The sequence below is a fragment of the Emydura macquarii genome, unplaced genomic scaffold (genome assembly GCF_026122565.2).
Source record: "Emydura macquarii macquarii isolate MOO-44397 ecotype Brisbane River unplaced genomic scaffold, CSIRO-AGI_Emac_v2 contig_1253, whole genome shotgun sequence".
Classification (NCBI taxonomy): domain Eukaryota; kingdom Metazoa; phylum Chordata; order Testudines; family Chelidae; genus Emydura; species Emydura macquarii.
In genome coordinates, this window is record NW_027131390.1 from 54,246,796 (window position 1) to 54,274,381 (window position 27,586).

Here is a 27,586-nt window from a genome sequence, read left to right on the forward strand (position 1 = left end):
TTCAACACTGAGCAATTTGAAAATCACATCAAATGTGTCTCCAGAACTTAAAACAGAGACCTGTAGATTGACTGAGCTCAGGTTTCAAAACACCAGAAAGCAGACTCCCCCGCCGCAAAATACCATCAATTTTCTGCTGCTCCTACATCGGCTGAATGAAGCTAAAGTCAATTTTGTCTGAATAAAATATTAAACATTTGTGCCCTCCCTGGACATGTGATAAAAAAGATAATGGAGACACATTCATTCCTTGTGAAACTCCACTGACTTCACTGGAGTTATATATATGAATTTGTCCACTTTAATGCAAACATCAGCAGACAAAAGATCAAAGAGTGTTTGCCAAGTCCCGCGTGAATGAAAATCACTTGAAAAAGTCCCATGCTGTTCTGTAATGGAGGAGGGGATCTAGTGATTCATCACAGAGTGGTGGTGGAGGAGGAGATGTGAGAGATAAACAAGTGGAGGAAGCAAAAAGAACAAGCAGTACTTCATGCATAAGCAGTGATAAGATATAATCTGTCGTCAAGGTCTCCAGAATGCAAATTCTCTTTCTATAATTTACCACCAGTCTCTTCAAAAGAAAAACAAAACCAACCCCTCTGCCCAAAAAAACCCCTCAAAAGAAAAAAGAAAAAACCAGCAATAGTATAATTATCTTGAAACTAGAACTGCTTCTCAGGCAAGTCACCATCATGAATAAAAACACCACTTGGATTTTTGAGTTTTTAGCACTTTCTGAAAATAGAGTATATTTGACTGTATCCTCATCCTCCACATGTTCACAGAATCATAGAATTGTAGGACCAGAAGGAATCTCGTAAGGTCATCTAGTCCAATCCCCTGCACTTATGGCAGGACTAAATATTATCTAGACCATCCCTGACAGGTGTTTGTCTGGCCTGCTCTTAAAAAACTCCAATGATGAAGATTCCACAACCGCCCTAGGCAATTTATTCTAGTGCTTAATTATCCTGACAGTTAGGAAGTTTTTCCCTAATGTCCAACCTAAACTGCCCTTGTTGCAATTGCTTCTTGTCCTCTCCTCAGAAGGTAAGGAGAACAATTTCTCTCCCTCCTCGTAACAATCTTTTATGTACTTGAAAACTTTTGCTTGTCTTCTTAGACTTTGATCCTGCTATGAGATCGTTGTGCCTCTGGAGAGACCTACTCAAGTCAACAGGGCACTGTCTGATACCAGGGGGTTGTCTGAGTGGATCCAATTGCAGAACTGGTGCCTGGAATTGTAAGCTGTTCTAGGTAGGATGTCTTCCTATGTTTTTGTACAGCACCTAGCACAACAGGGCTTTGATCCTAAATGTGGCCTCTGCATACACAATTTCCCAAAGCTAGAGTCAATCTCCATTTAGGCATCTAAATAAAAGCAGCCTGAGTGAGTGAGGTGCTGCGCAACCCCAGCTTCCACTGATGGTCTTGAAGATAGTTAAAGGCTCTGAAAAACCAGGAGGTTGCACAAATTATATAGCTGAAGAAAACATGCCACCAGCACCTTGCTTTGTGCAAATGCACACAGGTGATCACGGTTGGGCCAGGAAGACAGACGGGGCTAAATCCAGTCCTAGTGAAAACATGTTAACTTCAGTAGAGTTGTGTCTACTTACAGCCTGGCTCACTTGACCTGTTAATTGTTCCCATTTCCATCAGTTTGTGAAATCAAAGAAACTTCTGAAATGCTGCCAAAAACAATCCAATATCGCTTCCACACAACCTTTTTCAGAGATGGAGTAGCCTGCTGAAACTCTAAGTTCCCCGTGTTTATAAGGACTCTCAGCTGGTCTCTTTTTGGGATGATAAAGCACTGTCTTGACCTATTTGAACAATACCGAGTAGTGTGATCCACAGGTGTGCTCATTCTTTGGGCAATTCCACTAACGGCTACCCTGCAGTTGACAGTGGGTTTTGTTGGGTGTGTTTTTGTGCTTTATAATGCAGTTTAGAGAGACTAGTTGAGCAAAGGCAGACATTACTTGTTATGCCATTTGAACATGAAACTAGTGGGTCACTGCAATGGCTGGAGGGACCTTAATGAAAAGCCTTGTGAACATGTTGAGACCAACTAAACAAGGCCACCGTTGTGCTAATTGCTGACTCAGCATGTCTGAGCCTCGCTGTTCCTGTAGTTGATATTTTTGACACAGTTAATGGAAGGCTTGCAGTGCAGAGAAGACACCTGAAAGAAAATCTCTTCTGTTGCTAAAATATTTGAAGAAAGACTATATAGAAGATTTGATCAATCCTTTCAGGCTCAAAAAATGCTTTTCAGCCACTTCCCTGGATCTTTGATTCAAAGCATCTGTTCTTGCGAATGACACAGTTGATAAGGCTCCCACAGAACTGGCATCAGAGGTTCAAAAGGCCAGTTCACAGGACCGCAGAAAAAATCTGTTCAGGCATCTTAGCTTACTGCTGTTTCTTCAAATGGTGCTTCTGCCACTTCCGTGGAGATTTATGGATGCATTTGGATTTAGTAGCGCAAGAGGAGTGCGAAATGCAACTGTCACCAACCAGACAACAGCATAATCAATTGTCCATGCACCTTAGCGAGCCCCAGATCAATCACAAGACCGATCATCCAAACAAACCATCTGGCCAACACGCACTTCTTTTGGCTAGTACCTTCCCCTTTGACGAGTGAGCCATCTGAGAGAGTATTAGGTGCAGCAGAAGATGAAGTCTCATGGCTCAGGTCATGCTTAAATCATGAGTTGTTACAGCAGCTTATCTCACAAGGTCAATCTATCTGTACTTCGTTCCTGAATACACAACAATTGGCTCCCAAGAAAAACAGCTCCACAGAATGGTCACAGCAGCACAGCTGGGATGTTCCAACAGAACACATTGGGTAGGATATAGACAATCAATTATTATAATTCTCAGCCAAGGGCCATAGAATTTCTTCTTCACCGGACATTGTTAACTTACAACTGCTACTTCTATGCAGGATCTTTGCATTTACCTGTACCTTTTTCACAAGTCACTGCGCTCACCATTATTACAGAGCTAGTTCCTCTAGGATTTTCAGTAAAAGCACCAAACCCCACCAACACCTGCCTCATATTGGCTAAAGAAAATATATTATTCCTCTCCTTTAGGTCACCATGCCCTTCTGTTACCTGCAGGGTTTTACTGTTTGTGATTCCCATCTCTACATTATATTCACAACTACTGCTTCCATCTGTGTCTATGCATCTATATCTATCTTCTACTCTTCCAAACTTGCAGTAGATGGTTCAGTGGATAGGGCACTGGACTTAAGTTCAATTCCCAACTCTGCTACTGACCTGCTATATGACCCTGGACAAGTCATTTAATCTACCCTCTACTTTGCTCTCCATCTGTGACATACTCCCCAACCTCCTAGGGGTGTTGGTAAGCTAAAAATTCATACTGATTGTGGGGTGCTCTCATATAATGATGAGGGCCACATGAATTGGAGCTGTGAATGCTCAGCGCCTCAGACACTCAAGTAGTAGTTAAAGCCAGATGTTTCTGATAAATAATCTGCTCCATATTTCCATGAAGACCACCTACAAGCCAATAGAAATTGCGCACTTTTGTAGGAACCCAATGAGTGTGCACATAGGCTCCCACACCTTGATATATGTGCCTACACACTTTTATGCTTGTGCAGCTAAAGGCATCAATTCATAAATAAAGGCATTAAATGCACAATCCAGGCATCAAATTTTGTTACACATGTTGGGCACACACACTTTTCAGAACCTGACCCTGTGAGTCACTAGCCACTGAGCCATTGTCATGAATCCCTGGAACGAGTCAGTCCCCTATCTAACATTTTAAAAAAATGCTTTCCAGAGAATACTCCCCCCAGGCTTACAGGTAATCTGTGGGTGTTTGTATATGGGTCCAAACACCAGCAAAGGAATACAAACATCCACGAATCAGCCACGAAAGGAATACTCATCTCTGTATAAGCCTAGGGCCCAGTACTGCTTTCACTGAAGTTAATCGGAGTTTTGCCAATCCTTTAGGGACAGATTCTGGCTCTGGTGCAGGAGGCTAAGGGACACAAGGACTCCCTTTCTCCCCGGTTCAGGCTACCTGCATCGCAGGGGGCAAGGAGGGGCTGAAGAACAGCCATTGCAGCAGGGGTGCTGCTCTCCCTCTTGTGCACGGGGATGGCGCAAGCAGCCTCCCTGCTGCACCAGGTAAAGGGGTCTGCACCAGGTTTAGGGCTGGACCAAAGGAAGAATCATTGTAACTCACAGTGGGGTTCATGGTCTGTCCTTGGGCAGTGCAGCTACTCACCTCCCCCTCAGTTGGGATGGTGGCATAGCCCACAAAGATCAAGGTTCATTCACCACGTGAGGAGCAGGCGGCTCACTCTGCTCCAACTGAATCAACGGCAACATTCCCACTGACTTCAAAGTGATTGGGATGGGCCTCAAAGGGCCAGACTGCCCCCCTTCCTGTCACTGAGCAACACGTAACACTGCAAATATTCCCCCAAACTTCACTGGCAGCCCTCGTGGTGGCAGGCACTATTCAGCACAAGAAAGGATATTGCTGTCTGGCTCTGTGAGAGTAAAGGGCTGCGGAACGGAGCCAAATCCGACTCCACTGAAATTAACAGCGAAACTTTTCTTGACTCAGTGGCGTGCCTAAATTCTCATGGACTGCTATAAAATGTAGCCCTTAAATCCTCATGGGAATAACACAAGGATGGTAAAAGGGTCACCAGCAGCTTAAGTATGGCTCAACACTTGTTGTTTTTTACAAAATGAGCTCTTGCAAAACTTCAGAGCAATGCAAATGTTTCCCCACTGGAAACATCTTTAAACAAATAAATCTTCCCCTGCTGCGATCTGCAACCCAAGCATGGCAGCACTTATGTCCCTGAAAGTGAAGCAGGCCACAGACCAAAAACCGCAGTGAAATTCTCTCAATTGATTTTCATGGCACAGTCTGAGAGAAGTTCAACAATAGTGAAAAAGATACATTGTAAAAATCCTTCCCATTGTTTTAGTGTAGTCTCAGGTGTGGCTAGCCATGGTGGATTAATACAGGGAGGTGCTTATTTTACCATACATAGGTCTGAACAGCCTTTGCTCACATAGATAGATAGGAGTGCATGTATGATAAGGGAGGGACGATGGAGCCCTATGACTTCTAAACTGACAATGTTCTTGTGACATTCTCTAATCATTTCCTTAACAACTGTAAAAAAGTCTAAACATCCGTGATCCAGACTCTTAGCTGGTGGGTGTCTGTGTGTCTCCACTGACGGCCATGGAACAAGACCAATTTACACCAGCGGAAAATACAATGCCCGGAATCTTTCCCGACTCCTGGCAGTCAATGAAGATGATGATTGTGACATGGCTCATCAGCACCTACCAGATTCAAGGCACCCAGATTAACAACTGGAACTAGTGGGTTTATCTTCTGGTCCCTTAGGGCCTGGATCCTGCCCCACTGACACCAATGGGAGTTTTGCCATTGACTTCTGTGGGAGCAGAAACCTGAGCCTCGTGCAAATAGTGGCAAACTCCCTCAATGCAGCTAATGGGGGAAATCTGTTGACAGATGGGAAGCATGTGAAAATCCTTAGGGAAAAACTGCAGCCCCTTGTAGGGGCATGATGTTGGAAGAAATTGGTGCTTTGCCCCACAAAAAGCCAAATACCAGCTGCAGCAATGATGGGTTTCTGCTCAGTTGAGTAGCTTGGTTCTACTTTCACCAGTAGCGGTAGCTGAATTTGTAATGGGAAGTTTTAAGGGATGACACAGAGACAATCCATGTTGCTAAAAGTACAGGGAACTTGGTGCTAATAAAAGAAACTCCAAGGTGCCTGAAAGAGCATCTTGGAAATAAAAATAGTGGAATGAAAGCAGTGGGTGTTTTGTCAGTCTCAAGGAGCGGTTACCGATGCCAAGGGAGAGACATAATTGTGTGTGCACACACAAAATGAAATGGGAAGATATCTAAGGAATCTGAGCCTGTCTTTCGACAGACTTTTCTAATCAAATGCCTTTCAGACGCTATTTCAGCACAGCCACTTCCTCCGCCCCATGCACACTCAGCCAGGGCCCCTCCTTTTAATTTAATTTTTTTGTTTTGCCATCTGATGAAGAAACAGAAACATATTCCACAGGCTTCTTAAAGACACAGTGCATTTCTCTCTCTCATGGGAGAGCCAAGTGTTCCATGCCAGCACCTTTAAATTTAAGGATCTCTAACAACTTTGAACCCCCTATTAGCATGTGCCCTGCCCCTAAACTAAGCACAGCTGCTCTCCTTCTCCCAACTGCTCACCCTTGGCAGGAGTGAGGGTTCAAAAGGAAAGACCACCCGGAACAGAAAGGACTTTTTATCCTTTCTTGCCTGGAGTCTGACGATGAGTTTTATAAGTAGAAGCAAAATGCCAGAGGGGGTGACTAGAAAACCATCAGAGGAATGTAGGAGTGTGCATTAACAATACAGCTATTCTGCTCCCAGTCAACAGGCTACAAGAGACTCTTTTTAGCATTACAGGTCTCTTTTTAAAGCTGGAAAAAAGCAAATTGTTGTTTCCTTTTGTGTTGTGTTTTCCTTCCTAATTTCTTAAAGCAGGAACAAAGTTAGACCCAATGGTCCCTTTTAGCACCAATCCCTTCAATGCAGGGACAAGCTAGACACGCTCACAGCCAGGTGGCTCATAGGTGATCATGTCTGACACTCTTCTGGAAACAACAGGGTGTAACTGATCAATGTGGCAGGGCCAGCTGTGATTCTAAAGCCACCAGCTCTTCTCACTGTCTCAGTGATTCAGGTGAGAGTGTGGGCAGAGGAAGGAGATGGGACCAGCACCTCTTTGGGGAGCTGGCTCCTGGCCTTTCAGTAGCCTTTGTTGCCATGAAGCATTCCAGGATCAAAGAGAGACCTGGGCTGTATTCACAGCTCTGCCGTGTGATCTTGGGCAAGTCACTTGCCCCCTCAGTGCCTCTGTTTCATCTCTGTCTGTCCTGTTAGACCATAAGCTCTTCAAGGCAAGGACTCTTTTGTGCTATGTGTCTGTACAGCACCTAGCACAATGGGGCCGCAAATTCCATGGGGGAGTGTAGGCACTACTAGAGAGACAACACCCACCTTGTCTCCAATATTCTGGGACCGGCATGGCTAAAACTACACTCCAGACATTACTGTAAGGCAAACAACAACTACTTAGAGAAATCTCTCTGTGCTGGCCAGCTGCAAAGCTTGCTAAATCAACGGAAAGACTTCCCCTGACTTCAATGGGCTGGGATCAGGCCCTAAGGGTTCCAGGGATTGGAATTCATAAGTAACAGAGAAAAAGAGGCAGGGTAAGAAACTGAAGGACAGAGGAAGAAAACCACTAACATTGCAGACAAACAGAGAAGGCCATACCCTCTGACCAAACATCATTTATCCCAGGTTATCCCTAAACACAAACACACATGCATCTTTTAAGAAAAAAAGGCCAATTAATTGTAGGAAGACTCGGGGGAGAGGAAATGAAATGAAAAATTGAGTCTGAGTTATAAAATAAGTAGTTTTTCTCCTGCTTGCAGGAGGCTTATTACATTAATTAAACATTATTACAGCAAATGAGATGGGGAGGGTTATTAAGCCCGGGACTGGCGGTAAGTGTTCTCTCCTGTTGCCTGAGGCCCCAGTGATCTTCAGATATTAATCTTCTAAAGCACTCAAATGCTGAAGAGATAAACACTCAAAATATGAAAATGTGTTTCTCCATTTTTCACACTGTGACCTGTATCAAGCCAAAGAATTTGTCAGATGTCCAGAGAGCCAGTGCTTAATACAGCCCTGACCGGGAGAGAAAGGGGGGAGGCGAGAGAGAGACAGAGTGAGTGAGTGTGTGTGTGCGCACACACGCATGTGTGTTTAAGACAGAGGTGTGTTTGGAGATGTAGTGGACTCACATCATTCAGTGTATTTCATACATATTCCTCTTTGGTGCTGCCTGCCGGGTGCTCACTATGCTGCCTTTCAAGTGTGCGGCTAGAACTGTCAATCGCGCCAGTGCCTCTCTCATGTGGCTGACAGGTTGAACGTTTAGGTTTCAAACCAACTCCATCCTGTTAGGTAAGAGCCAATGGAAAGATGGGAGGGGTCAACTTGAGCCATCAAAACCTCATGCTCTTTAGATACAGGCATTGAAGTCCTTGTGCATCCATGTGGCATCAGGAACAGACGTAAATCTGGGTGAAATATTCATCTGAATCCCAAGCTCACTCAATGGGATCCTTGGATTTTGTGCACAAAACTCAGCCCATGTTCATCAAAATTAAATGAATATGAGCTAAAGTTATTTGGAAGCTGGTGACCCTGCTTTGTACCCCCAACAACACTCATCCAAAGTCATCTTAGGTGAAAATAGGGCACAGGTCCCAGGGCTGGTTCCAAGATACAGGGATAAGGAACTTGTGCCTCCAAACAAACCTGCTGGAGTTGTTTCACTTCCAATCTCTGCAAACAAATCTTAGTAAAACCCTTCTTCATTTAAGGCTTGCAAGCTCACTCAACCTTAGTCAGAACCCCAAATCCCCTGTTCCCAAAACACAGCCCTATACCAGAACAGATAAAGAGTAAAACTCAAGCAGAAGGAATTTTTTGTATCCTCAAGTACTGGAGAGTTCTATCCCAACAGTTGACTTAAGTCTATCCCATGCAACCCCAGGGTGTGGTTAGCTGAAGTCAAACTCTGTCCAGCCATGGAATTATTATGAGGTGTGTGTGACAGAGTGGATACATAGCAAGAGGGGGAACACACAGTGGGAAGTAATGATGAGCCCAAGTGAGGAAGTCTGGATCAGGATTTTGATGCAAGTCCAAAATTCCCTATATTTTGGGGGAGGGGGAAATTCAGCATCAGGTGCTTGGTTCAAGCCCATCTCTAGTGGAGAGTTAGTGTAATTCAGTGCCACGGTTATTGGCCTGTAAGTAAGAAAAGAGCCAACAAAGCAGAAATCCAAAGAATTAACAAAGGAAAACATTCACTTCTGCAGAATCTCTGCCATTGTTAAGCAGTGTTGCAATAATCATTTCCATGGAGAAAATGCCACAGTGTTTCCCCCCTTTCCTTTGCAATGTCTGAATCGGCTTACCAGGTAAGGACCCAGTGCTTGGTCCTGAATTGCTGAACCAGGTGCTTCTAGAATGGAAAGACCACATATAACCTGTTGCAGGGTCATTAGACCAACCACATAGGTCTTCTGGCAGGTCAAAGTTGCAGTTGAATCCCGCAGGAAGCTGGGCATCTTATATATAACAAAATAAAACTTGATTAAAAAACAACCTGCAATATAGTGATGCTATTTAAAAACTAAAATAGCTGGCAAGTCATAAATACTGAAGAAAGCATGAAATCTATCTCTCTCTCAAGAATGCTTTCAATCAGTCTCAGGTTTCGTCAGCTCTGAGGATCAGCCTTAATTTCTGCATCATCGAAGTGCTCACACCAAGTCCTTCAGCTAATCCACCAAACTAAGCAAATATAAATGCAGGCTCCAAACGCTTCCAAGCTCTAATCAGCACCTTCTCTTCATCCCCTGGAGTGGCCAAATATTAAATTATTTTTTAAATGTCAAGAGACGAATGTTTCCCAAGTGCTCTTGTGGTGCAGTGTAGTTCCACTCTGGCTCCAAACAAAGGAGACTCTTGAGTGCCCTAAAAGCCCAGCTATCAAGTGACAGATCCGAGCCTTCATGCCAGGAGAGAACAGGCTGCCTGAATGGTCACTCATGGGTCAGCATCTACTAATGAAAATGTTACCCATGTAGATACAGGGCAGCAGTGGTCTAGTGGAATAACCCTAGCAACAGGAGTCAAGAGAGCTAGGCTCTGTTCCCAGCTCCACCACTGACTCACTCTGTGACCTTGAGCAAGTCACTTAATCGCTCTGTGCCTCAGTTTCCCCATCTATAAAATGAGGATAATGCTTGCCTACCTTTGTACAGTGCTTTGAAATCTGCAGATGGATTTCATTATCAGCTCAAAGCATTATTATAGGAAATACACTGAGCACTCTGTAGCAGAACTTTGGACAAGGTTAGCTCTTGGGTCACTGGGGAGGATGTCAGAGGAAGCTTGAACTAAGGCCAGGTCTACATGGTGAGTTACTGCATGGCAAGCCAGAGTGTGAACCTAAAGCATGCTAGCTTGCCGTGCAGTAACATCCCATATGGATATTGCTACAGCGCAATGAGAGTCCTGGAGGCGGTTTAGTTTCAGAGGAAGGAGCTGCAATGTCATTTGCACAGGGAAGCAGTTACTAGAGGAGGCACCTATTCTGAGGGTCTGGTTCTAAAGCAGAACTCTGAGAACATCAGAAGATACACTCCTGACTGGGAAGCACCGATGGGCACGTATGTGAAGGGGCCAAATATAGCCCTGGCTTGTTGTAGCTTCCCTGAAAAAGGAGGAAGTTTTAAATCACCATGCCCCTAAAGTTAATGATAGTCAGCAAGCGGTCAGTGACCCATGGGATAGCCATCAGGTGAACACTACTGTGCAGCAGAAAGAGCCATTTCATACTAGTCCCATGTCACAATAAAGGAGTGTGCCTGTGGCTGCTTTTATTATAACCTAATCTAGTTCCCCAGGGAGAAGAACTGGTTCCGATAGATTCTCATAAATCTGATTGTCCAGAGAAATATGCTTCATTGCTTGTAACGTCTGAGAATGAAAATCATAGCTAAATATGAAGGGAACCATCATGGGTACTGGCTCTATGCTCTAAAATATATCACTAAGATGGAAAGTATGTTGCACACTGCACTGCAGGGCACTCCTGATTTTTATGGCTTTAACGAATAACAGCCGCCTGAATGCCAAAGTCATGGTTGTAACACTGGTGCAGAGGGCAACAGGTCCTTTGTGCTATGTCTATGACTCACATTTCTAGAACTGAGTCCTTATGAACAGTGTGAAATAGCTAACTTGTTCTCAAGGTCTCATTAAGTTCTACTTTTAGGTTTCCACCCAGGCCTTAAAGTTGATGTGCAAAAATACTGGGAGAAATCTAACCCGGAAGCCTCTTGTAACGCAATATCTAGTCAAAGTTTGCAGGTTCATAGGGTCTGAATAAGTGTCCATGCTTTTGGGTACTTATCCAAACCTCCCAACTCTGAATTCAGTGGGGTCACTCCCCTCCATATTTATGGTACTTATAAGGCCCCATTAACATACTACATGAGCATCCTACAACTTTTTATAATTTTGTCCTCTCAACACATGCACAAGGTAGGGCAGCACTGCTATCGCCATGTCACTGATGGGGACCTGAGGTATGGAGAGGCCACAGGGAATCTGTGGTGGGACAGGGAATTGAACCTGGGTCTCCCAAGCCCCAAGCTAATGCCCTTAATACTGTATTGTCCTTCCTCACTGTACTATCCTTCACTGGTACAACAGAGCAGACTTTGACCCTGATTCTTTGGTGCTTGACCCTTCACTAGTAATATCATTCTACAGGTTTCCAGGACTCAGTCCCATCAGGTAGAAGCCAATGGAAAGATGAGTGTGTTCACTTCACTATTAACCCATCATTTACTGTGCTAAGGGTGCCCAGGTCTGCTACGTACCATCACCCTCTCCACAGCCATCACCACACTCGGTCGTCTCCTCATCAGTGGGGTATGGGAAGGTGGTCTCCTCACTCTTCAAGGTGGGCTTCAGTGTCTCTGAAGTGGGCTTTACATCTGCATAAAGACAACGAAGGAGAACAGATGATAATGGGCCTCATACTCAGAGGAAACCAAACAGAACACTTTTTTTCTGAGTTTTATCATGAGAGGATAAGAAAGCGGCAGTAATTTCCGACATGCTTCAAATGTCAACATGGCTTGAATCACTTGTGAGGCTTCTTTTACATACAAAATGGAAACAGGGAATTCTCTGACCTGTGGACCCTGCAGGACAAGTATCTCCTTTAAACTGACATGCTATTTTTATGTATGTAAGTATACTAGCTAGCAGGTTTGTTGTTATGCTGAATAACAGGGATCCCAGGCAGCACATTCCTTTCTTTCATAAAGGCATAACGACATCAGAAAACATTCCCACCAATTGTGCCAGTTTCATAAAAACAAGTCACTCAACACCGCAAATGATATTACCACAAATGGACCCAGAGAATCCCTAGCACGCTCTGGCTCAAGGCAGAAAGCGTCTGGTTTCATGCCCCAGCCTCCTGACAGTAGCTTTAAAGTGGCTCTGTCCCATTTCCCTCTCTTCCATATAGACTCTGGGAACCTATCTAAAAGCAGGTGTCAATGAAATTTGAGTGAGAATGAGAGGATATTAAGATCAATGATACATGACATTAGGCTCCATTTTCCTCTTGTTTTCTATGGGGAGTAGAGTAGTCAGCACAGTCAGTATTTGTCCCAGGTTTAAAAAGGTTTCTTTGCTCTAGTAAGTGCGATCACAATTCTTTGTCGGCACCCTTCAGGATATTATTTAATAAACAGAAGCTGAGGGAAGTGGCTAAATACACTGAATATTTTCCATGCACTGCTTCCCAGCTTCTGTTAAAAATATTGCACATAAACTCTTGTGTTCCTTTTTTTCCTTCAGCTGCCTTTTATTCATAGTAAAATACTGAACAACCTCAAAGCCTCCTAATATTTAAGTCCAAATTTGTTACTACCCCATAAAACTCCAAATGTTACTGAGAAGCAAATTGCAAGCAGCAAGGCACAAAAACAGTCATTAAATGAAAACACCAGCTGAAGGCAACGTGTTAAAAGCTGCAAGTTACTTCGACTCTGTACATATTTTTGTTGTTGCTGTTCTTGGGCTCCGAGATTTATGGTAGAAATGTGACAATGGGAAAGGACCTTGAAAGGCAAAGTGCCATATACAATCCAGATGCTCAGCTGGTATAAATTGGTATAGTTCCATTGCCCAGCACGGTATGCAGCAACGCACCTAGAGACTCAGTTACAATGATGGAGCGTGACAAGATCGAGAGACAAGATAATGAAAATAGCAGGGCCAACGTGGGGTGTGAAATGGAAAGTCAGAAGGAGAAGGTCTCTCTCTTCCACCTGGCAGTGTCTGTGCCGCAAGAGCTAACTGCAGATCATGCTGCGAAGCCGTTAGGCAATTGAAACCAGACCTCTGGAACTTCAAAGGAGAGAAGAATGGCCACAAGCTAACATTCGTCAATCTCCAATCTTCAGAGGAAAAATGTTGGCAGGTCTTTGATACAAACCAGTTGCTGAACAGTCACTTCACCTCTTTTTAGCTACCTGCCAACTAGTCATTTTTGAGCTTAGCAGCTACTAGTTACCTGTTTGAATCAATGCAGTCGCTAGACATTGATAGAAATAGTGACGGTTGGGCGGGGTCCACACTACAACTTGTAACCATATTTGAAAGCATTTTCAACCATTGCGTTTTAACCAAGCCTCTGATCTTATTCCCAAGCAAGTTCTACAGCCTTGGGCTTCACAGCCAGACTTAAGCACAGCTCAGCAACATGTTTGGATCTCACCTACACAACAGAGTCATGTTTTAGGGATCATCTACACAAACAAGTAGATTGCAGCAAGCTGGGGCTGAATTTACCCCACACTAGTATGCTGTGGACTAACCGTGTGCACTCCATTAGAGCACTTTGATCTAGTCCGCTTTGAAGCAGGACTGGCTCCAAGGATCAGCAGAGTGCACATGGATAGCCAGACAGAGACAGGGCAGCACAGGGTTGATTCGCACCCCAACTTGTCACAGTCCAATTGTTTCTATAGACCAGAGGTTCTCAACTAGGGGTACGCGTACCTGTGGGGGTACGCAGAGATCTTCCAGGGGGTACATCAACATCCAGATATTTGCCTAGTTTTACAACAGGCGACATAAAAAGCACTAGCAAAGTCAGTACAAACTAAAATTTCATATAGACAATGACTTCTTTATACTGCCTATATACTATACACTGATATGTAAATACAATATTTATATTTCAATCGATTTATTTTATAATTATATGGTAAAAATTAGAAAGTAAGCAATTTTTCAGTAATAGTGCGCTGTGACACTTTTGTATTTTTAGGTCGGATTTTGTAAATAGTTTTTAAGTAAGGTGAAATTTGGGGTACGCAAGACAAATCAGACTTCTGAAATGGGTACAGCCATCTGGAAAGATTGAAGGCCACTGGAGTAGAGGAGAAAATCTGGCCTAGTATGAGTAAATCTTCAGCTAGTCTAAGGCCTGTTCTCTCTTCTCTGCATGTAAATTGTGGCTGCCTGAGCCGGCTATCTTGACGGACACACCAGGGATTGAAGCAGGGATCTCTCTAGTTAAAAACAAGAGTCTCTACAGCTTGACTCAAAGAGGCAGGCTCTAGCTGGGGGCAGAAACAGACTCACATCCGCTGTGGATCAGGCACAGAGGTGAACACGCAACACATGCTGACCTGTGGGTTTTACCTGCAAAGTCTGCACACACACAAAATGAATTGCAAGAGCACATCTGAGTATGTGGGTGTCTAACTACGTAAGAAGTAAAGCCAACAGTATTTAGATCTGCCTCCACAATTCAACCGAGGGTGCAATTCACATCTGCCAAAAGATGTGCCCTGCTAAAAACCAGTGATATGCTACAAATCAATGTTTTCAAAAGTTCATAGACCTTAAGGCCAGACAGGACCATTATGATCATGAAGTTTGACTTGCTATATATTACAGGCCATAAAACTTCAGCCAGAGGTGTCTTGATTTAAAGATAAATAATTTAGGGTGAGCTCTCTGCCCACTGAACTCAATGGGAATTTTTGCCATTGGTATCTATGAAATCAAGATTTCACCCTTAATATTTTTTTTGCTTTGTTTTATAATTTGCTCGTAAATGCTTGTAACATATTTTGTATGCACAATAGAAGAGAGGGGTAGTAAAAGCCTAGTGAAAGGCTAGCAATGGGCTATACTTCATTTCAGTTTCTTGGAGCAGGCACTCTTACAAGAAAATGCCTTATACAGATGTTGTTTTACATGGAAATCACACCTCTTTACCACTGACATCTGGAGACCAGATCCAGATTTAAACAGATCATTGTATTATTTAGAAAAACCCAAAAATACAAGAATAGCCCTAGAGCCCAAAGGGACAGCATCAAGCTAATTTGTGCCCAGGGAAGGAGGAGGGGAGATTTTCAAATATGGCCCAAGATGGACCATTTCACATTTGCAACTCAGAGGACCAAATTTAGTTCTGGTGTAAATGGGTACAACTCCCATCGGCCTCAGTGAATTTGTTCCGTAGTTTTCATGGGTCACACCTCCGTATTCAAGGCGAGGGCAGCTGTTCCAGTTATGAAAACAAGGTGGATGAACTTTTGGTTCCCTGGCCCTAGAAGTTCTACAACTGTCTCAAGATTCATCGGCATCAAGATTTCTGTGGTACTCAATGACAGAGAAAAAATTCCTTAGCGGAGAGGTAGTGTGATCTAGCAGAGAGGGTGCTGGACTGGGAATCAAGACAACTGGGTTCTATTCCTGCCTCTGGCAATGACCTGCTCTGTGACCTTGTATAATCACATCTTTACCTGTCTGTGCTTCTGGTTCCCCTCCTAGCCTTTATTCTTGTCTATTTGGATTATAAACTCTTTAGGAGAGGGAATGTTTCTTGCTCCGTTTGTACAATGACTTGCACAAAAAGGCCTTGATCTTGGTTAGGGCCTCTAGACATGAATGTAGTATTAGTAATAACAATAAAAATGGGAGGTGATCGCCTTTCAGATAGTAAATAAGAATCAGAGATGGGCCTGCCCCAGAACCCCAGATCTGAATCTTCTAGATCTGGGTCTAACTTTTGCAGCTAGATCTTGTCTCAAGCACAGCACCAAGTCTGACCACATTTTAGTGTATAAAGTATGGATTTGGATCACGCTGTAAACTGTAGCTTCATAGTTCAGGTTTATCTCTGATGATGTTGCAGAATTATAACACCACCTCCTGATAGGAATGTAGGGAGAGAGAAATACCTGTGTCCCACCTACTTTACTATTTCAAGAAATATCACCATGTTCTAATGACCTTCTGAGTCTAGAAATGAAAGCAAGGTTCATACCAGTCCAATCACAGCCCAGCACCTCCAAACGCATCCCAATCCCTGCTGGAGACCACCTTTCTGGGTGAACCCGGATATATTGTGCAGGAACGGGGTCAAACCTTCGGACTTCAGGGATATCATAATGCACATTGCCTTCAAAAAGCTGCAAAGAAAGAGAGAGGCTAATTATGCATCATATATACTAGCCACCAATAAACCTGGAACATGAAGCATTCTGGCAAATCAATTACTAGTTCATGTTCATCTGAATCTTATGGTCCACAGTCCAAAATCATTGTCCATTGTCATAAAGCAAAAGAACCTGAAGCACAGTAGATAGAAAAAGATCACTCACTGCAGGAAGTTACAGAAGCATGATGAGGATTCCTAAACTTGGTGCTATCCTACTGTCCCACACATAGGACAGATAAGGGACAGAGTATGAAAATGGGGAAGGAAGTTCAGGAACCAAGAGGCTACGCTAAAAGAAGGCAGCTCAGGTTCAGCCTAGATAGCGCAGATCTGGCAGTACCCTGCTGTACCTGAAACGGACAGTTCTGGCTGTACTGCTCTGGGTCTTGTTTCCAGCTTGTTGCTCTGGAAGTGAAAATATGCTGTTCCCAACACAGTCTCCAGAGGAACGTGGAGTCTGTTTCTAACGAAACCATACTACACGCCTCGGCCCAAACTTTGTATCTTCCATGCCAGATTCCCATCCAAGCTGCACACTGGTGCAAGGCTGGCGTTACTCCACTAGCTTCCAGCATAAATGACATCACATTTTGTCCCTGGATTTATTGAATTCTCATTTTTCCCCAGTGGTTAAGCTGCAGTTACTGGCCAAGCATTGCAGACATCTCCCCTGTAGGCTGCCAGCATCAACTCAAGGATATTGGGAACAAAAGTATGATTATTATTGCAGCTCCTCCCACAAAACTTATTTGTGGGATTGGATTGTTACAATGTTGCAAAAAGTGCAACTCTTTCAAACCTCCAGGAGGAGAAACATTCATACCCCCGTGCACGAAGATGTTAACTAGAATCCACTGACTTACTTTCTAAGAGCAGGGGGGTCACAGTCATCCTGCCCGCCCCACAAGTGCTACATCTGGGGACAGTGGGAGTCCCATGTAGATGGGAAAGGGGGGTTCCAGGATTGTTTCAGTATGCAGAAAGGGGTTTGTGGTGTAGAAAAGGTTGAGAACATGTGACCTACATCATCACCCTCTTGTCTCTGGGTGTAAGTAACACCTAGAAGGCATCTTCCTTTAAAAGGAAGTATTTAGCCAATCTCCAGGGACACCACACACTGTCAGATGGGTCCCTTTGTCCTCCTAGCTGTCAGAGCTTGGAGATCACAGACGAGATGGTCACACCTCTTGGAGGGGAAGCTTCCTTTGGATGTACCAGAAGCTCTTCCTGCTTGCATCAGGCAGTGGATGGGAGCACCAGTAAGAACTCTCCATCCTCAGTGGCTGGTGCCTGAGATGAGAGGAATCACACCTCCCCAAAGTGGGGCAGAGTATGGAGCACAACAAGAAAGGAAGAATGTCATGGCTTTTCATGAAATCCGGGGGCTGACGTCCCACTCCCCAAACCCCCTACATCCTGCGCGCTCTCTGGGGACTAACCAACCCCACTGGGAAGACAGGCAGGTGGGAACAGCAAGTGGAGCACAGGCTGGATGTGGCGATAACCAGCCAAATATCATTGTCCTCAAAGGTCTTATTCTGATAGACAGGCCCTACCTTGGGTTGCATGGTTTTGGTGTCCTGTATATACTCCCAGTCCTTTCCATTCATGCTGTAAGACACTTTAAACTTCTTCACGAAGGATCGAGCCTCTACCATCGTGATGCTGTCTCCGCCTCGGGCCCCTTGGACAACCACTCCTTTCACATTCTTAGGGACTCCCAGGTCCACCTGCAACCACTCTTCCCCTGGCTGGGCTTGGGGGATCCGTGGGAACCATCCCGAGCGGCTGCTGACCAGCCGCGCCATGCTAGGGGACCAGTCGTACCCTCGAGTTGAAGAGGCAGAAATCTGGGAGTCTGAAATAAGGCCAGAAAGCATCCCCAGCATGTTGGAGCAGGGTGAATCTGCACGGAGAGAAAAGGAGCAGGGGAGGGGGAGAAATCATACGGCAACATGTTGAAATGTGTCAGCATTACGCTAGCAGGGCAACATCCCACTGCGCTTAACTGCTAGGTACTGAAATGTCAAAACAAACCAGCTGTGATTCCCTTTAGTACCGTGATCCGAGGCCGCAGAAACCTCTCAGCAGCCGTTCAGAACATCCTCGCTTTTGGAAGCTCAATGCAAATCATCCCCTGGCTCCAGCTGGTGGCTTCCCACCCACATCCACTTTTGAGTCTGGTAAAAACATCTCTTTCATAACAGAGTCCTGTCTGCTGATCATAGCTTCCTTTACAGAAAGTATGTCCCATCAAACAGTCGGGTGTGTCCTCCTTTTGCAGAGCCAGGACATCTGCACTGCCAGTAGCTGAAGAGACTGAGGCAGGCAGAATGTGTGTGTGTGTGTGTGTGTGTGTGCGCGCGCGCATGTGCACACAAGTGAGAGGAATGCAGAATTAATGTCCTTTGCTCTGCTTCACTTAGGAGAGGCTGGCACAGACAAGGGGAACAGAAGTGGAGAGGAAGAAGTGACAGAACTAGAAATTTCCTAACCTGTGATTCGGCAGCCATAGAGCTCCAGTCTGAGAGCAATCCCATTGTGCCAGACTTGAGGACGGATCCGGACAAACCGAGTCAGCACTGGCGTGTGGATCTTGTTCAGTACCACTTCAGTGACATCAGTGTTAGCTTGAAATACCTGCAATGGGGAGAAAATATCAGGATGTCCTTTGCTAAGCAAAATAATCACCCAAAGCAAAAGGATGGGGAGGGGCTTTCTAGGATGGGCTAGTGCCCCAGCAGTAAGAAGCATTGGGAAGCAGTGCATAGAGAGCTGGACTGGTGAGTGTGCTGTGCCATTGATTCATTGTGTGAGCTTGGATGAGTTGCTTAAGCCAAAAATGGCCTCTGATTTTGGGTGCCCAGCTGGGCCTTGTATCCCGTTGGCTTCAACTGGAATGGTGGATGTTTGGCCCTAAAAACCTGAAGCACCCAAAATGAAAGGTCAATTCTGACCTTAACTTTTCTGTGCCTCGGTTTCGTCATCTATAAAATGGGGATAGCAATCCTTTCCCACCTTCGTGAAACATGCAGCGATCTACAGAGAACGCTGGTGTGTAAGTTCATCATTATTTAGGATCACGCTTTTTATAATCAATGACCGACCTCTCCAAAGTGAAACATATCCCTCCCTCCTATCTCACCAGCATCTCCCACACAAAAGAAAGCTTTCGGGGGCAGTTTATGATCTAGCATGGTACGAAGATGCCATAATCAGATGCCAATACCAGATGGCCATAATCAATAACGACCATATAGATTTTAACTTTTTTCTCTCTCTTCCATTATTTTAACAGCATGGGTATGTACTGTACTCGTGTTTCTGTCTTAGTTTTCAGGGCCATAGGATGGGACAAGTGAAAAAGGAAACATCCAACTTCAGTGTAGTTTTAAACTGGTTTTCTGTGCCGTACAACTGCCCACCCTGGGGCGCTGAAATCATTACTTCCAGGGACAAGCTGGATGCTCTCACATCTTTCTGAGTATGCCAGGCTTTCAGGGCATTCACAGGGTTACAGCATCATCTGTTTCAAGCCAGACACTACAACATTGGCTACACTTTATGCTCTCTCCTACCCTACATATGCTTTGCTAAGCACAAGAGCTTCCGTGAAGTTTATCTGAGAGTGAAACAGGAGGGTGGAGAAAGAAAATGCCTGGCACTGACTCACCTCTGTCAGAGGCAAGAGTTAAATAATTCAACCATAGATTCCTGAGATTCGGAGAAATGAAAGCGAGGCTGTAACCTGGCCTGTTGCCTTGAACAGGAGCTAAGAACCATTTCATAAGGCTCCCACTGACATAATTTTTTTAAAGCCTGCAGACAGGACACATTAATGCAGCTCTTCTGGAATCCAGCACATTGGGGCATGGAGATTGTTACAGCAGGGAGAGAGTAATTCAGCACTAAACCCATGACAGTTGCTGTCAGTGTTCACAGCGCCGCAACCTCAACTCTGCTCTCCATGCAAAGCGCTGGGATCCTGCCTCTGGAAAGTTATGGCATTAGTTATGGGGTGGTGAAGAGCAGAGCTGTGGAAGGCTTTGTCTGCCAATAGGGTTGATAATTGAGATTTGGAGTAGATTTGAACTTCAACAGAAATGCTAATCCAGAGACTACAGATCACGCTGGTACTGTTTAGCAACACAGCATGGCTTATGGGTTTTTAATACCCTATTTTATCCCTGTCTGTCCCCCCTTCCCCTCTTTTCCTTGCTCAGCAGTAACCAAACACCCTTTTTCCAGCAGGAGGGTTAGACAAATGGTGGCTGCTGTGAATGATCTTCAAGTGTGCAAGCGTGTGTGTGTGAATGCTCCCGCTTTATGTCCCCTGAAAAGCTGATATGCACCACATCACCGAACAGAAGATAGGAGAACAGAAAATGTTTTCCAGCTCTATGCAATCAACCTTTTTTTGGTTTAATGTATTCTCAGTTTCCTGCTTTTTCATCCTGTGCATCAGTCCCTTCCTTTTCTAAACAGAGGTCTATGCGTTTCTTAAATGTATTTATCCTTCTTATTTCTGGCACCTTTTCTGATAATTTATTCCATATGGGAATTATCCTATTCTAGTCCATTTGCTGATTATTCCCATTCTGACTTGTTTCCTAGTTTATATTACCTAATTTTTTAACTCCCTTCGCAGTATGAAAAAATATGGGCCTAATTCTGAATTGACACTGGAATAGTTGTCATTGACTTCAGCAGAGTGACTCCTGATTTAGACCCATGGAATAAAGGCTGATACTGGGCCTTACAACTTCATCAATCTCTTTTGTAATGCTGAAAACATCTCTTAGGTTGCCCCCAACCCTCCTGTTTCTTATGAGACGAGTTCTTTGACCTTACATTTTACTTCAGAACTTAGGGCCAGGTTCCTTCCTCAGACAGAACCTGATTCAGTAAAACACTCCAGCATGTGTTTCACGTTAGGCACGTGCTTAAGAACTGTGCTGAATCAGGGCTTTGGTTATGAGTCATGGGCAGCTCCTATCAATAGGTGCTGCTGGTAAGGATGTGCAAGCAGAAGTGGCCCCAATTTGTTTTTTTTAAGACCCACTGACATCTCTGTTGCCCTTGCTGCATCCTCCCCTACGTGGTAATATCCTCCCTTTGGCACCACACAGAGATTAATATTGAACAGAGCAGGTGGGAGGAAGCACTTGTGGCATATCTTTTAAGAGCTTTACACAGTAACAATGTCACATTTTGTAGACTATGGGACCAAGGCCTGGTCTACACTTAAAACAGAGGTCAACCCACTGAAAAATGCACACTCCTGAGCACCACAGCTATGCTGACCTAACTCCTGGTGTAGATGCAACTCCATCACCTTAGCTATCATTGTTCAGGGAGTGAAATCCCAACAGGGATGGAAAAATCCCTTCTGTCGGTGTAGGCTGTGTCTAATGTGTTATGGGGATATGCCAGCACAGCTATGGTGCCAGAACTATACTGCTATAGCCCCTGTAGTGTAGCTGTGACCTTAGCATCTCTCGTGCCTTTGTTACTGCACCTCTGCTTGGGGCTGACAGTTTTAATAGTTTTTTCCACAATAAGCCCCAAATCTTTGTCCTCATCAGACCCCTTAACTGTGGTGCTTGCTCCAAGATTACTTATTTTGCATTACTCTATTAGATGGTTTTGCCAGTCCCCTAAACATTCAATCTCTCTTGAAGCTGGTTGCATTGCTACACCTTACCTCCAGTTTTCCTATCATCTGCACTAACAGGATCAGCCTCAGACCTGCATGTGGCCTACATTTAGAAGAGCAACTACTAATTTGGGGGTGATACTATCTGGTGTCTGGCATGGCACACCTTTAGGGCGTGGGATTTTTGGAGGGTGGGTGCTCAGCACCTTCAGAAAATCAGGCCCCATAAAGTCTCTCAAGTTGAGTACCCTCTCCCCCATAATTGAGATACCAAACATCACTGATCACTTCTGAAAACGTTGGCCCCCTTGGTTCTTTTGAGTTGCTGGGTGCTGACCTGTTGATGAGAAATCATTTGTTGATCTAATTTGTTTTCAACTAAAAGTCTGATCCAAAGCCCCTTGAGATCCATGGAAAGATTCCCATTGCTTTCAGTAGGCTTTGAATTGTGCCTGGAGTTAACTTTCATAGCACAGGAAGAATCAGCAAGAAAACTTGTGAAATCCAGAGCTCCAAGGAAGCAGAGATGTTTTCTTACACAAAGAGAACATCACATTTTCTCCCCACCTCCGTACATTGTAACCCACTCGATATGATGCATCGGCTCCACAGCTGGATAAATCAAGGTAGATTCCTTGACTTAAGTCTTAAATGGATCTACAATGATTTACACAATCCCAGGATCTGGCTGGATATATACATATATGTATATATATGAAAGATAGAAAACACACACACACACACACAAGGGTGGCAGAGTTGGAAAACAACTATGAAAACCATTAACAAATTAAAAGCATCTTCTAAGCAACAGCCAAGGCTTTTCATTTTCACTGCAGCATTAAAGATCTACACGTCCCCTCCCTACACTTTTATATTTACTTCCATTTTAGTCCAGTTGGCAGGTTTACATGTAAAATTAAATTGATAATCAATGAACGCTGACTTGCTTGCTTACAGCTAATTTGCTTTAGAAATTCAGGGAAGGGGGAAGATGCTGGGGCTAGATGATGCTAGGGTGGGTTTCCCTCTCACCCCTACCTCCACTTGTAAATCATACTCAGGACACCCTTCACTTTAAAACTTTCCCTTGTCAGCTAGGGGATTTTTTTAAGCTGCATTAGTTCCAGCAGGTGTGGAAATCCTGCCAGCTGCCGAGTCAGAAGTGAAGCAAAGGCAAGAAAAGCACCATTAAATCCGAAAAGCAGTTTATGGTTGGGTACAACCTCTCGCCTTATTTATTTATAGGGCTGTTTTTGTCATCATGCAATTTTTTTGGACATTAAAGGGAGAGGTTTTGTGTTTTCTGGGTTAGGGGCAGGGAGAGCAGCCACTCTTCCCCCATCTGTGTGTGTCTCTCTTTCTCCGCATGGACTAGATTTACTGCAGGATTAGGTTACCCTATGGAGACAGAGGCCTGGAACAGAGCACGTTAACAGGATTAGGGTTTCAGAATTTCAGACAGAGAAGCATGAAGAAGAGAAGTAGGGGAGATTATTTTTCTTGTCAAATAAGGAGGACCTAAAACTGGGAGCAGGGCAGCTTGGTGGCGTGAGGATTCTGGAGAAGAGGAGATGGATTGTCCTGCATTTATTAAATCCAGGAAGGGGGCGGGGGGAAGTTGATCGTGCAGCCAAACAGAAAGCAGTGCATCTCAGCTTCCACCTCTTACTCCCACTGCCTGGCATGGGAGCATTGTCTGAGATATGCATGCAGGACTGGGCCCTGTGTAACTGGGCAGAGAACCATCTCTATGGTGGAATCTCTGCATCTGAGAGTGCCCTTTACTGGATCAAAACTTATTCCCATTAAAGATATAATATAGGATCCTATATATTTAGGACAAGTCCTAGATCAAGGAGTCAGCTGGCACCCAAGGGCAATGGGAGCGATTGGTCTGCCACAAAGCATGAATCAAGCCCAAGAAGTGTCGGGCTGCAGGTAGGCTAGGGAATTCTCCACAGGCGCAGCTCCAGGGGTGAATTATGGGCCCTAATTTTCCAGATATGGACAAATCCTAAATAATCCCTGTTTCATTTGCACAAATAGTGAAAGCACGTCAGGATTTGGGAGACTTGGGTTAAACATCTGCAGCGCAGTACTTTAGTGCAGAAGAGATTGTGTGGACCGAGGGCTAGATCTTCCCTTGAGCTCACTAGATAAAGAAGCCACAGGAGTGAGTTTTCACCCAGATCATTGAACACAGATGTTCTTGTATACAACCAAAGTGAGAGATCAAGTACTTTTCGTTACATTTTTACAAAAATGCCTGATGAGTAACAGATGCGATATAAATGGACACTATATTGTGCTTGGAAATATAACCTATTGGGTCCATCGATTCTCTGTTTTGTGGTGTAATTATAAACAGTGTGCACATGCACAACAGAAGAGAAGCCCCCACATATTTTGGAGTGTTTGAAATTTGCATCCATATTTTGCACCCTACACCCATGTTGTGTGTGTGTGTGTGTGAGTGAGACAGAGAGAGAGAGTGATTGTGTGAGAAAGAGATAGAGACAGACGGACACTAATGGAGTAATGTATAATAGGCACATCTATTCCACATTGATGTATATGAATGTGTACGTATTGCATATGAGCACAATTTTCTAGGCTATATGTGGAGAGAAGCTCGTCTGCAATGCCCCAAACTAAGCTGTAATCACTTTCCTCTCTGCAAAGCACAGCCTCCTCACCTGTTGAATGGGAGCAGCTGAGCTGAGGAGGCAGGTTGGTGGACAGGAGCAGAAACAGAAAGACTATGATTAGTCCTGATCTCATTCGGGCAGCATGTCTGTAATTTCGCTACCCTCCTTTCCCCTTCCCCCTCCCCTAAACGTAATAGCGCTTTGCAAGAAAACAGCACAGTCGTCCCCCCCTGCCTTGAGCTCTCATTGATCTTGTTTTCCTCCACTTCATTCTCCTTTTTCCTCTTCCCTTCCCTTTGGTACACTGTATCAATGCTGACAGCAGTTGGGGAATTGAAGTCTAGCCTTCAAATTCTGCAGTAAACACCACATTCCCCCCCTTTTCCTCAGCACCACAAGCACTGGAGGGGAGGTCAGACCTGCTCCATACCTCTCCTGTGCTCATTCCTTTCCCTCTTTTTTCTCTCTCTTTAGCTCTCGGATGTAGATGTTAGCTGACCCGCTGGTAGCGCCTGTTACGCATGGCTCTCAGCCCACCTTACACAGGCAAGAGGGAGAGATTCAGCGCAGCCTCTAATGGGCTGATCCATCTAGACGTGAATACATAGGAATACAGAGTCCCCTACCCCTCCCTACTCCTCGTGGCATCAAATCAAGCTGCGGCAGACTTGACAAATCTATTTGGCACGGTTTACTCAACTATTTCACTTTGAACTGTGCGGAGAGCTGCTCTGACGCACCGTGAACAGTGCAGAATCTGCACATTAAATACAGACATCTGGGAGATTTCCTAATGAAAGCACAGCAGAGATTAACGTTAAAGGAGAGGCACGGCCAGCTCTCCAGTGCTCAATGGGCTGAGCTGTGCGACGGGGCTTGGGGATGTACCATTGAGTCAAGAGGTTCAGGACTCATCCTGCTATTGCTCAGCTGCTGGAGGCTGAACATTTAAAGGGAAGGGGAATCAATCACCCTGATTTTGGGGTAGGCAAGTCACCAAAAAGCAATTACTTCTCCAACCCGCCTCAGGGGGCATCTGCTAAATCGAGTCCAGCATAAGGGAGAGAGGCTGGAATGAACATAAAGGAGTAAAGAGGGAGAGATTTATATTTAAAAATTAAGGCAGAGAATGGGCTTGAAGGAGGTTGTGTAGCTCAATTGCCTTTTTAAATACAGATCCTCAGCTGGTGTCAATGGGCAAAGCTCCACTGACTGCTGCGCATTTACGCAGAGTGACGCTAGCGGAGGATCTGGGTCTCACACTTTGTGGACTAGATCTCCAGCTGGTGTAGAATAACTTAGCTCTGTTGAAGTCAACACAGCTGCCCTGATTGACACCAACTGAGGATCTGGTCTCTTGTCTACAGAGTCATGTGGCAGGGAAGGATAAAGTCAGGCATGACAAAAATCACTGTCTAAATCTGCTTCACACTGAAACTGATACTGACTTGCAAGTTTCCTGCAAATGGCAACTTAAAAACTAGCCTGACCGAACAGCTTTTTTACATCATACCTTTCTAGCTGTGGTTTTGCCCATTCCCTGTTTGTTGTGCAAATGTGGTCCCAATGAAACCTCCCTCTCCCTTGCTTGCATGTTTTGTTGTAGGCTGGAAACTCAGCCAACATTTTTCAAAAGGTCGGGTAAGGCCTAGCAACCTTCTGAGACAACTGGGCCCCAGCTGTGAGGCAGCCACGGTCTCTGAACAGTTTCTTATTGGCGTCAGGTGACATTCTAGAGATGGGCCCCACCTGCCATGTGCAGATCCAGATCCAAACTGCTCAAACATGTTTGGATCTGGGAATTTGGGTCAGGCCCTTCTCTAGGAAATGTCGAGTTTCATGATTTCAGTGTGACTCCAAGGGGAGCCAGTTGATTTGCAGTGAACTTTGAGAGGAAGGATTGTCCAGTGGTTAGGGCACTACCTGAGGACTTGGGAGCCCTGCATTCAGTTCCCTGCTCTGCCACAGATTTCTGGTGTGACATTGGGCAAATCACTTAGCCCCTCTGAGCCTCAGTTCCCCATCTGTATGACAGGGTAATAGCACTGCCTTACCTCACCAAGGATGTTCTGGGATACATATGTTAGTGTGAGGTGCTCAAATACAACTGGAATGGGGACCAGATAAGCACCTTAGACAGTTTTTGCTTTTAGCTGTGGAGTTAGTTTGAACCAGAGACACATGCTGAAAGACACTTGAGAGGTAGATGAAATCTCACAAGGCCAGAGAGGAAAGAAGATATTTGGACAAATGGCTGCAAAGCTGAGTCAGAGGGTTTCACGCCAAGGGCAGCTCTGCCAATGGAGGGGTAAGAGCTTCACTCAGGAAAATGGAAAAAAAAATAAAGTCACAGTGAAATCACTTCACCTTCACCTCAGTTTTGTGCCCAATCCGCAGCAGTTAATTTAACAGAACAGCTTGTGCCAAGGAAATTCTTGTGTGGGGGATATGTGCATGATCCAGTAGGGGATGCTAACGCAGCAGCACTTCCATGCCAACCAGAACAGTGCACTGAGGGGTGTTTCATAAGTTCCTTTAATTAAAGGACACCTGTATAGCCTTGGAAAATTACAATGCCGCACCTACCTGCAGCCACTTCTGTTTTATCTACATCTGCACTCTGTGCAGCCAGCTGTTCCCCTACCCACTCTCAAATACACAGCACCACATGAGCGTTCCCTTCGCTGTGCATCCAGAGGCTCAAAGATCTCCAAGGGTCAAACATTCATATTACACACAAGCCTCCTCCCCACCCCACCACACGCTTCCAGGAGCTGAGGCTAGAGCAGGCACAAGCATTACTGCCAACTGTGATTGCTATTGCAGATCCGTATGCCTGACAAACGGAATTGCTCCTTGTTATTTATTGTTCACTTTATTCTCCAGGACACTGTGATCCCCTCTTAGGATTTGTGCCCTTTCATTTCCAGGCCTCAATAACTCCTGAATTGCAGTTTCATGTGGTTTTGTGATTGTTAACCCAGCATGGGGATGGGGCTTCAGCCATAAATGCTCAATGAATCTTGTAAG

General features: G+C 44.8%; 1 protein-coding gene across 7 annotated transcripts in view; it reads right to left on the minus strand.

The window, feature by feature from the left end:
• The window catches only part of NRP2 (neuropilin 2), a 116,849-nt gene that overhangs the window by 38,396 nt on the left and 50,867 nt on the right, over positions 1 to 27,586 (minus strand). For 6 of the 7 annotated variants that reach the window (XM_067548835.1, XM_067548834.1, XM_067548837.1 and 3 more), the window contains exons 8-12: positions 18,745 to 18,889; positions 17,806 to 18,155; positions 16,076 to 16,220; positions 11,589 to 11,705; positions 9,111 to 9,263 (exon numbers count right to left, since the gene is read on the minus strand). In XM_067548835.1, the coding sequence (XP_067404936.1) occupies positions 9,111 to 9,263; positions 11,589 to 11,705; positions 16,076 to 16,220; positions 17,806 to 18,155; positions 18,745 to 18,889 (910 nt within the window). Of the gene's footprint in view, positions 1 to 7,925; positions 8,082 to 9,110; positions 9,264 to 11,588; positions 11,706 to 16,075; positions 16,221 to 17,805; positions 18,156 to 18,744; positions 18,890 to 27,586 lie in introns of all 7 variants that reach the window. The other variant, XR_010919814.1, reaches the window with a different exon arrangement.